An 11,182-nucleotide genomic window follows, 5' to 3' on the forward strand; every position below is an offset into this window, starting at 1 on the left:
GCATCAAAAAAAAAAAAAAAAAAAAAACGTTTTTATACCGCTTTTGCATTTGATAACACTATCGGGGTAGGTTTGGGGTTGGGTTTGCTGTAGGGGATATTTCCAACACAATAGAGCATTTAGTGACACTTCCTTGATATTGAATTCTGAACAGGCTAATAAAAACACAGCAATATGTGCCTGTACCAACATAATAAAACATGCCATGATCACATATTGAGCTTGTGTTTTAGTGCCACTCTCTGAACATTTCACTTTGAAACTGTTTTTTCCAGCTGGTCTCCCGGCCTGACCAGCTAAGACCAGCCTGACCAGCTAGATAAGTGGCCAAAATCCCTCTAAAACCAGCCTGCTGACCAGCTATGACCAGCTAAAACTAGGCTGGATGACCAGCTAAAACCAGCCAACCAGCTAAGGCTGGTTTAACTGTTTTGTGTTTTCAGCAGGGAAACATGCAGTAAAGTACGTAATTACGGTGTTTCAGAAATTTATATAGAGGCATGTATTTTCATGAGTCAAAAGCTTAAAAAGCTGCAGTACAGATGATCCGGCACTCATATGCTTCCTTTCTATAAAAGTTACTTAAAGTCCCCCTGAAATCAAAATTAAAGTTTTTTGGCTTTTAGTATGAATATATTAGCCTTAAGATTATCTATAGGCTAGTGTGCTTCAAAACAATAACAAAATTCGCATTTACAAGATATGGGCATTCAAAACTTACAGTCTCGTCACTTCCGCCAATATGAATCAACGATTTTGATGATATCACCGTGCACTTCAGTTTCTCATCAAACGTTCTGTCCAATCAAATGCTCTCTAGAGTCCGTATTGTCCCGCCCCCTACACCGAGACGCAATACACGGAGCAGATCATATGCGCTCATATGTGCGATCGGCATGTATTAAACTACACAGCCTCAGCATGATTATGATCACTATTTTGTTTTAGCAAGAGTTTCATATAGAATCTGTGGGGTAATTTATTAGACTGTGGCTGTCATAAGCTACAAATGCGGCTTTACCGAGCTCACGGCTCTGGCCCAGCAGATATTAATGGAACGCTATTGGCTATTCAAAATAAGTGGGCGGGGCTGGGCGATATGTTTTTGTTTCAGTTAAAAGTACGTCACCACATAGAATAACGCTGCGTGTTTCAAGGCACTTCAGTGGACCTTTAAGGAGGAACACTGCTGTGGAAATTACGTCATTTGGGTTTCAGTATCCGCTTAATTTTTTTTTTAATGATCCATTGTGTTAATAATGTTGCCCATTAATTATGTTTTTTATGCACTTGCTTAATAATTGATTTTTGACTGCAACTTTAAAGCCAACAGTGTAACACGGAAACTCTAAAAATTAATAACTATGAATTAGGATTACAAATTGATGGTTGGAATAACATGCATTGTGCACATGAAGACCAGGTACATGCACTGATCAGTAAATTGATCAGTGTCATTTTTTAATAAAGACTGACTAATCTGATAATGCTCTCAGCTACCATTTTTGAGTCAATTTGGATGAAAGACACTGCTAAATGATTATATGTAAATGAGCTAACAAAAGTGCATTATTCTGAGTTTCATGTAACATATTTTTCCACATTGTATCAATCCAGAACCCAGTGCAAAACGTCTGCACATTTCATCTGTGCCCTGCCATTAGTCTCATTTGCTGCGTGTTTTCAGCGGTTCTTATCAGTTTGCTGAGTCACCCTTGAGAAAATCCCTTTCCTTCTTTACTGAGCTAAAGCATAACTCAAATTCCTTCCTTAATTTCCATGTTAACACCCGCATGCAGACTACAAGTGATACAGCCCTCCTGTGTCTGTGATCCACGGGCGGTCTTTCAGAAGAGGTCATCCATGTTGTGCATAACCAGTCAACATCAAACAATTCATTGACTGATTGCGGCCAACTAATTATGTGATAAAATGTGGGTTTAGGAACACATTGTGGTGCAAAACAAACAGCTCAGCCCAGATTTGAAGCTCAGCACACTGAAAGACATTATTAAGAACGGAAGAACGAAATGAAAGTGCATTGTGAAATACAGGATTCATACAGTTATAAGAAGCTAGGATTGTCTAGACCTTGTTAAGCTCCTGAGAAACCCCCTAAAACTGTGTGTAGGTCACTTTTACTACTTTACAGGCCTAAAGCATAGCTTACCTGTGCTCTCCTGGGTGGCTGTTGACTTTGCTAAGTGGGGAAATGACAGCTGGGCTCTAGTTAAGATGTGCGCTGTTGAAAAGAATGAGTTTGAAATGTGTATATGTTTGTATGAGAAAGTTACAGGAGGAAATGTGATTGAACACAAAAGATTCAGGTGGAAAAAAGCAATGATGGACCAAAGGAGAGAAACCGTGAATGCTTTTTTCCCCATGGATTTTCCCTGGATTACTGGAAGATCCCCCCTTATCCAGAAAAAAGAGAAATACACAATATTACCAGTGCAAACAAGAGATGGGAGTTTCCTCAAATTCTCTGTGCCAAGAAAAGCTTAGGGCATCCTCTACCCTTCTATAAACAGAGCAAGACTGGTCAAGAACAATTGGGAGATTAGGAACATCAAGATCACTGGATGTTTCTGTCACAAAGATCACTCAAACTCAAAACCGTCAAACTCAGAGTGAACATCTGCATGTAGTATGCTTCCATGTGTAAGACGTGGCATTGTCAATTAGAATACAATTGAGTTTTGCTGAAGATATAGGGACTAGATACATTTTTAAATAATAATAAAATAAGTACTCTAATATTTTAGTGATTATAAGTTTTGTGTTAATTCACATACTGTAATTTAAAGTTAATATATTTTTAATGTACTAAATAGCACCTTTGTCATTATAAACACGTAATCACAAATACGCATATTTAGGAATATACTTTTAAAAATATATATTTTTTCCATTCTAATTACTTACTAGCTTGATTAATGAAGCTTATTTTGAAAGCTTCTAAAAGGGCAAAAACATCATATAGCAAAAAAGTCTAGTCATGGGCTTATATGCAAGTTATATATATATATATATATATATATTAGGGGTGGAGCCGAACCCGAATACGGTATTCGGAAAGGCACAAATAGCGTGTTTTTAACGAATACTTATTTCGAACAAATACCTTAATAAATATTTGTATTCGGGAACAAGAAAAACGTTCTATCAAAAAAGCTGCGTTTCCTCAGGAGACCGCAGTCACTGTATGCCCGCATGAGTGAGTGAGTGACATTCAGGAGTCGGGGGTGGGGGTAAAAGAGGTGACTGACACAGGCTGCTCCACACAGCAACAGAGAAGACTCGGCTGGGTGAAAAAAGACTTCACTGCGTCACTATTTTTGATGAATATATTTCTGTACCTTAACTGGGTTTATAACTTTGGGAAGCAGAGTTTGATCGGGAGATTATTCTATTATGCCGAGAACACACTACACGATTTTCATGCCGATTATGAATGGAATTTGGTCTTGATCACAGATCGTGCCTAGTCGGGCATAGTCTGTTCCAGTCGGGCTCAGTCGCTGTTTATAGTCGTCACAAAAAATCGCATAGTGTGTGGTGTCTAAAGATAATAATCTTAGAATTCAAGAGCCAGTCGTTTTCACTAAGATTTTTTTAAACATGTTTAATATTTGCGACTGACACCAGCGATTTTATGCAGCTATGCGGTGGAGATGCGTTCACTGTCAAACATAATTCTGCATTAATTAGGTAATTTTGTCCAAAAAAATGTTCTTGATTACAAGAAAAATACAGATTGGTCTTGATGTGATTTATTTCGCCTTTCTTTTAATTCATAATTTAAGGCTACACAGATTTAAATAGTTTCGTTTTCAAAAGGGGAGCGCATAACACTTTTTGAATTTCATGGTTTGTATAGCCTAGTCTGCGAGGGGTTCGGGGTACAATTTTTGTCCACATTGTTTTCACACTTGTCTAGTACAAATATGTGGCTTTGTTTCATATTTACAGTGTATAAGTTTTTCGTTATTTACCTCAAAAGAAAGGTAGTGAAATGTGACAACATGCCCCGTAAGTGGGGTACATTATAACACGACCATATGACAGCTTAAAATCCTATCTGATCGAATGAAAAACATTTACACAACAAACTAAAATATTTTGTCAATAAAATGCATGCATTCACTTTTTCAAATAAAGTAATGACGTTTAAAAAAAAATAATAATAAAAAGAATCCAATTTTGGAGTTTGACAATGAACACATTGCCACATGGTTAGAACGGCCCTGATCGCAACACACAGCTGTACAGTAGTTCAAAACAATGTGGACACACATTGTCCACACACAGCTCGCAAAGAACACGACACACATAAACAACACATAAACGAGCCAAAATGCTTTACATTTCTCAATAAAATCCATGAAAGTCAATAGTGTAAATTGCATCGAATATCATAGTTTAATAACACATTGTTACAACGTTCTCTGCGCCACTGGAATATAATACAGGTTACTGTCTTGCTGGTTTGAGAACCATTAATAAACTTTCTAAACTGATAAACAACAGATTGGAGAATAAAATATAATAGCCTATTTGTCTAATTTTAAATGAATACCAAAAGCTGAAATGAAAAAATTATTTCAGCCAGAAATGTACTTTTACTATGGTAAACAAAATATTCTGCGATATCTTCAAAAGGCTTTTGCATTTTGGCGCACTTTTTTTCTTTTTTTATGCTTGCATGTGTGGAAATATTTAAACCACGCGTTACAACTAACCCCGCGTTCGTTTGTGCCCCGCGCTCTGATTCTCAGTGATTCTCCTATTTTAAAGATGATCAAGAATGATTTTATTTCGATCTGCAGTGTAAGAAAAGTCAAGAAAAAAGATTAGCCTATTGCCCTAAATATATATAAACTACAGACTTAATCCTATTTTTTTCTTAACTTTTAACTTCTTCTAAAACAATATTAAATCAACTTTAAAGGCTAGGTTAACGAATTTTCTTCATAATAAATATGCAAACAAGACGAATAGCTTACACTTCAAAACGAAGTTTTTATATATAATTTCATAAATCACGAATATGACGAAGTACAATTATTCTATATAAATTAATTGTATAGCTATAACAGTTGTATCAAATGGATAAGAAAATTATAGTGCCTTGAATTTATTAAGTAGGCTAATGTTTAATTTCGTTCGTTTCATTCTCTGTAAATGTAAAGAAAAAAATACCATTTTACCTGGAACCAATTCGTTTCTAATCCCTGATTTTAGACAAGCATGCATGATATCATTTATATATTATTGCTTGAATAAACCTTTTAAAAGTAGTGCTAGAAATGTTATAATTAAGGAAATTAAACAGACCTAGGCATTTGAAAAGACATATTATAATAAAAATGCGTTACAACGTTTCAATAGGTAAAACGGGTGTCAAATAAAGTACCGCGGTGTTGTATTTTGGTGCGGCTGAGGGAGCGCGGGTAGATGCTGCGGTTGGAGTAGCCTACACTGTATTTTTTATTTAATTTTTTGGGGTTTGGCAGAATTTGTCCAGTCGTGACTCACCAATCGTTAAGTGTGTTGTGGAGTGGAGTGACTCAGTCATTAGGTTTGTGCTCCTTTCCGATTGTCAAAGACTAAAATCGGTTCCAGTCGGTGGAAACAATCGTTAAGTGTGTTCAGGTCAGTCTTAGAATGCTTCTGCTAGTCGTGTAGTGTGTCTCCAGCATTAGGGGCCGTTCAAATGCGCGCTAAAGTTCGTCGTTATTTCAAATGTAGACGCGCTCATAATGAAAGCAACGCTCACACGGTGCTATGCGCTCGTTTTTTCCAGGCGCGTCCGCGCCGCATCGAGATAAATATTCTATAGTCTTGGATAAATACAAATAAACTTTTCAGAATGCCACATGCGCACGCAGGTCATGTGAAAAGAACCAACAAATCAGCTTCACCCTTTTCCTTATACCATTGAAAAAACAGCCAATCATATCTGTACATGAATAACCATTTTTAAAGACATTTAATAGCAGAGCTAATGCAAGCGATTTTTAATGCTGGAAATCCATTTATGCTTTGCTGAAACTTCCGAGTCGTCATTGAGTGATCAGGTCATGGTTGCTTAGCAACGGCAGACGCCACGAGAAGTTCTTTCAGAAGAAGAACATTTTTATTTTTATTTTAATTCTGTTCTGCATCCTCCAACAAGGACAGGTGCTGGTGGGGTTCATAATGTTCATAATGGTATTTTATTAGTTGGTTTAACCATGGATGAGGTAATGGCTGTCATGTTTGTTTGTTTTTTTCAATGACGTTCCTTGTTACATATTCAAAAACATCAATCAATATTGCATATCCATAATTATTATAATGGATATAATTACAGAATACTTACACTATAACGTAAATTAAAAGTTAAGCGCACAAAAAAAACCCAGGATTTTTACACTTATTTTGAATTTTACTCGAATACAAATACAAATACAAATACTTTTCCCCCCTCAACAAATACAAATACAGATACAAATACCGGCTGCTTTGCACACCCCTAATATATATATATATATATATATATATATATATATATATATATATATATATATATATATACAGTTGAGGTCATAAGTTTACATAAACCTTGCAGATTCTGCAAAATGTTAATCATTTTTACCAAAATAAGAGAGCTCAAACAAAATTACTTGTTATTTTTATTTAATACTGACCTAAATGTTATCTAAATGATCCACAGCTGTTTTTGTTTGTTTTTTTTTTTTTGTGATATTTGTTTATGAGTTCTTTGTTCTGAACAGTTAAACTGCCCACTGTTCTTCAGAAAAATCCTTCAGGTCCCACAAATTCTTTGGTTTTCCAGCATTTTTGTGTATTTGAACCCTTTTCAACAATGACTGTATGATTTTGAGATCCATCTTTTCGCACTGAGGGCAACTGAGGGACTCATATGCAACTATGCTTCAGAAGGAAAAACAATACATTTAGAGCCAGGGGTGTAAACTTTTGGACAGAATGAAGATTTGTACATTTTTCTTATTTTGCCTAAATATCATATTTTTTCAATTTAGTACTGCCCTTTAGAAGAAGATACTTACACAGACGACAAAATAAGTTAAATTTATCCTGATCTTCAAATTTTAATGCATTGCGTTTTCTTTCTGAAGCATCAGTGACCATTTGAACATTCTGTAATAGTTTCGAACTTCTATAATAAAGTTGTCCTCAGTGTAAAAAGATGGATCTCAAGATCATACAGTCATTGCTGGAAAGGGTTCAAATACACAAAAATCATGAAAAACCAAATAATTTGTGGGACCTAAATGATTTTTCTGAAGAACAGTGGGCAGTTTAACTGTTCAGGACAAACAAGGGACTCTATCACTAAACCAAAAAAAAAAAAAAAAAAAAAAAAAACAGAGCTGTGTATCATTCAGGTAACCAACACAGAATTAAGCATCAAGTGTATGTAAACTTTTGAACGGGGTCATTTTTTTAAATTCAACTATTATTTTCTCTTGTGGACTATATGTAAATGTATTTTATGATAAACATCTTATTCCTATTCATAAAAAATAACATGCATTGTATGTATGATCCCTCCTATTTTGGTAAAATAATTAAAATTGTCTATATTCTGCAAGATGTATGTAAACTTTTAAAGTTCTTACATTATACAGCACATTTATATGAGAAACAGGCAGAAATTTTAGAGCTGCAGAAATGTGTTATTCACTGATAATCTTCCTGGTTCTCAAATCTTATATTTGCAAACAATCTAATAAATCAAGTTTTAGTGTTTTCACTGAAATTTGAGAGCTACATTAGTCAGGAAGCATTTAGGTGAATGGCAATATCATGTTCAGTCTGTTTCTCGCACAAACATATTGTAGGCTTTAGAAAACCTGCAGTATAGTACATGAGTCATATACTTTATGATATACTTTAAAATTATTTCACAGTATAAACTAAAAGAGCAGTATGAACATTCTGTCACAACAAAAAGACAGTGATGAACATTTACATTAATAACATGTAAATGGTGTTAAAATGACAACGTATGTCTTAAATATTTAGGCAATAATAATGGTCTACAACATACCAGTGATGTTTCTCTTTAGGGCGGAAATCCTGACTACTTATGAAGCCACACCATAAAAAGGAAATTTGTACTACTGTTCCTGCAGTCATAAGATGATTCACATTGGACACACTGACTATCCAAATGTCTGTTAGAAGAAACCTGGCTATTTCTGGACGTGCTACAACACTGGTCAGTTTCTGTATGCCAATATGCTTCCTTTTTATCCTGCATTTGGATCTGAGTCATAGGTGTTCTAGACAGATGACTGCAATAAATGACCATGAAGAATCACCACTTGAATCATAGACAAATCACATAAAACAAGTTATATGATTTCCTTTCTAGAACAAAACCATATTAGAATGCCAGTGCAACATGACCTGTCCTGTCCTCAGATGTCCAATAACTATGACTGAAATGAGTCACTGACACACTGCTAACTTAAAGCCACTTCAAGCCTGTCTCAGGTAACAAATTGGTGGTCAGTTGATATGAAATTCTGCGTACTTCCAAGCTGAACTGAAAATGTGTCTATCGACTCAGTTGATGACACGTGTCCATCAACTAACCGCAGAAAATCAGATCAAAAAAGACTACATTTATCTCTTATAAAACAGACTGACAGACAAATGAGCTTTGAAATTAACCCAGCCAACAACTAGAATGTCGCAACGCACACAAAAGCATCTCTGGCAACTGACCCAACAATTGGCCCATAGCGGCAGTGAGCAGAGCCAGAAGAGTTTGTATTGTTATAATTAACTTAATTGGGCAACTCCTGGCCCTGTAGAGGGAAGTTCACATAAACAAGTGAATCTTGGACACGAATACTCCCTCCATTAATGAGGTCTGTGTTTACTGAAGCAAACCACACAGAATCCCTAAGGATAAACAGACCCGTGGTTTGACACTGTGTTCAGGGTCACTATGAGCTTGATAGATGTCAGTTAAAAAAGTGTTGAAGGGTGATATCCAACAAAACCTTACCAAAAAAAAAAAAAAAAAACTGGTACAGATGAACATATCACTCCAAAGCACTTACTTGAAGCAAAATACGATGTATGACTTTTTTTTCTTAGTGAGCTCAAAGAGACATGATATTGCTTGATAATACAATGTCCACTACAATAGAAGTTTTCTTAGTTATAAGACTAAAATTTAAAACAGCCTTAGTGCTACAAGCTACAGTAAACATTCTAAACAAAATCAAACATTATCACTCCAAGCAGCACAATAAAAATGAATATTTTAGAATGATAAGGAGTGTTTCATTAAAAGATACAAAACACACAAAATATTCACAAATGCAACGGCCACAAAAACTTATTTCACACTTAAAAATGTGTGAATGTCATTGCAATAGATATCAAACTATCAAAGCAACTGTAATTTATAAAAAAAAAGAAAAAAAGAAAAGAAAAAGAGCACAACATCAACAAAAGTTTGTTCAGCTTTGAAATGATTGTCAAAGCAGATATCCTCCTCGAACTAAAAACTAGTCACACACATGCCTGAATCTCATCACACTAGATAACAAAGTAGTTTTCTGAGCCATTTTGAACGCCTTCTAGTCAACATTTTTTAGTGAATGTATGAAGTCAGTTCTCCTCAAGTTCACACAGGTGTTAGATGTCTTAACAGAGTAAACACAGGTGTAGTTCGTCACATTAACTATGAACATAAAAGTGCTCAAATGCTATATCTTCATTCATTAAACTATACAATATTTACCTTTCTCAATCATTTACCATGCGTTTTTGTAAAATATTTGCTTGAAAACTGTGCTTGTGCTATCTATTTTTAATTAAATAATATGACATTGAGACTGCTCAACAGAGCTCAAGCACTTTGAGTCATAAATCAAGCAGTTAAATGATTAAAACAAATATCTATTAAATCGATTATGATCGATTATTATTGTTTTATATAGCCTACAAGAAAAAGAATAATTACCTCATACTGGATTCTGATATCGTTATCCATCATTTTTATCAAAATGGATACAAGATTGAAATGTAAATTCTTACCTAAATTGACAAAACTCATGACCATGTCCGCATCATGCAGGAACTCTGTGTCGTGAAGTGAAGCTAAAGCGGGTCGTGTGGTGGTGAACAGTGATCTATACTGATCCACGTCGCTCTTCTCTTCAGTGGACATACTGTTGTACAGATCCAGCATGAAGAGGGGTGCTGAATTATATTTGCCGCTGTTCAGATGCGGTCTGGGTCTGTGGTTAAGTCCCAGTATGGACAGAATCTCTTTCTGCATCTCTCTCTTCTCCTGAGTCCGTAACCTCCGATGCATGAAGTTGGGCTGAAGCTCAGATCCGTCCAGTACAGAACTACTACCTGCCAAATAAAAGCTCCACAAGAAGCCCAGCAGAGCAAACCAGACGCTTGTCATCTTTACATCCAGTCTGTGATGATGTTGAGGGTGTATTTACTTCTAAATATAAAATCACTTGGAAGCCAATGTTTTTCCCTCTTCTTTTCTGCTTCACGCCATATGATCTTACATCTAGGTTCTTCAGTGGTTCAACAAAGAACCTTTTTCTTATTAAGGACCATGTTGCTTGTATGGTTTCCTGAAAGGTTCATGATTACATTATGGGGTCTTCAGATTTGTGCTGGTTTCTGGGTTCTCCAAAGCACTAAAGAACTACAGAATAAGTTATTGGATGTAAAACTTTATCTGTAAAACAGTATTATCCTGTGCAAAACAAATGCAGCTGTCGTCCAGGTTGTTTTTCAATTCGCAAAATCTCCATCAATTCTTCGGCGTGATGCTTCGCTCCGGATAGAAGACAGCTGGAAACTGTGTGTCCCATCAAATGTGAAGTTACTGGTGTGTAATTCACAACGATGAATAAAGAAAAAGTTATCCGTCACTTTTCCAAGAAATTACTTCCTTACGAGCTATGTATCTTCCTCGTTCAGTTCTTTGATTTGACCTCAGACTGATCCCTACAGATTGTGTTTGTAGAGTGGACAGCGCGTCTGTCTCAGAGGCTTTTAAATAACGGGGCTGAAGCAGGTAGACGCGTCTCGAGCCCGCCCCAGCGCTCGCGTCCAGAGGTGGAGCTTTACAAGACAGTTTTAACATCCTGAAAGTCGTCTT

General features: G+C 35.9%; 1 protein-coding gene across 4 annotated transcripts in view; it reads right to left on the bottom strand.

The window, feature by feature from the left end:
• bmp6 (bone morphogenetic protein 6) overlaps positions 1–10,961 on the bottom strand; it is a 57,545-nt gene extending 46,584 nt beyond the window's left edge. For all 4 annotated transcript variants that reach the window (XM_073830413.1, XM_073830412.1, XM_073830411.1 and 1 more), the window contains exon 1: positions 10,090–10,961. In XM_073830413.1, the coding sequence (XP_073686514.1) occupies positions 10,090–10,468 (379 nt within the window). In that variant the 5' untranslated portion in view covers positions 10,469–10,961. The remainder of the gene's footprint in view (positions 1–10,089) is intronic.
• Positions 10,962–11,182: the final 221 nt, after the last annotated feature.

Source organism: Garra rufa, chromosome 24 (genome assembly GCF_049309525.1).
Source record: "Garra rufa chromosome 24, GarRuf1.0, whole genome shotgun sequence".
NCBI classification, from domain to species: domain Eukaryota; kingdom Metazoa; phylum Chordata; class Actinopteri; order Cypriniformes; family Cyprinidae; genus Garra; species Garra rufa.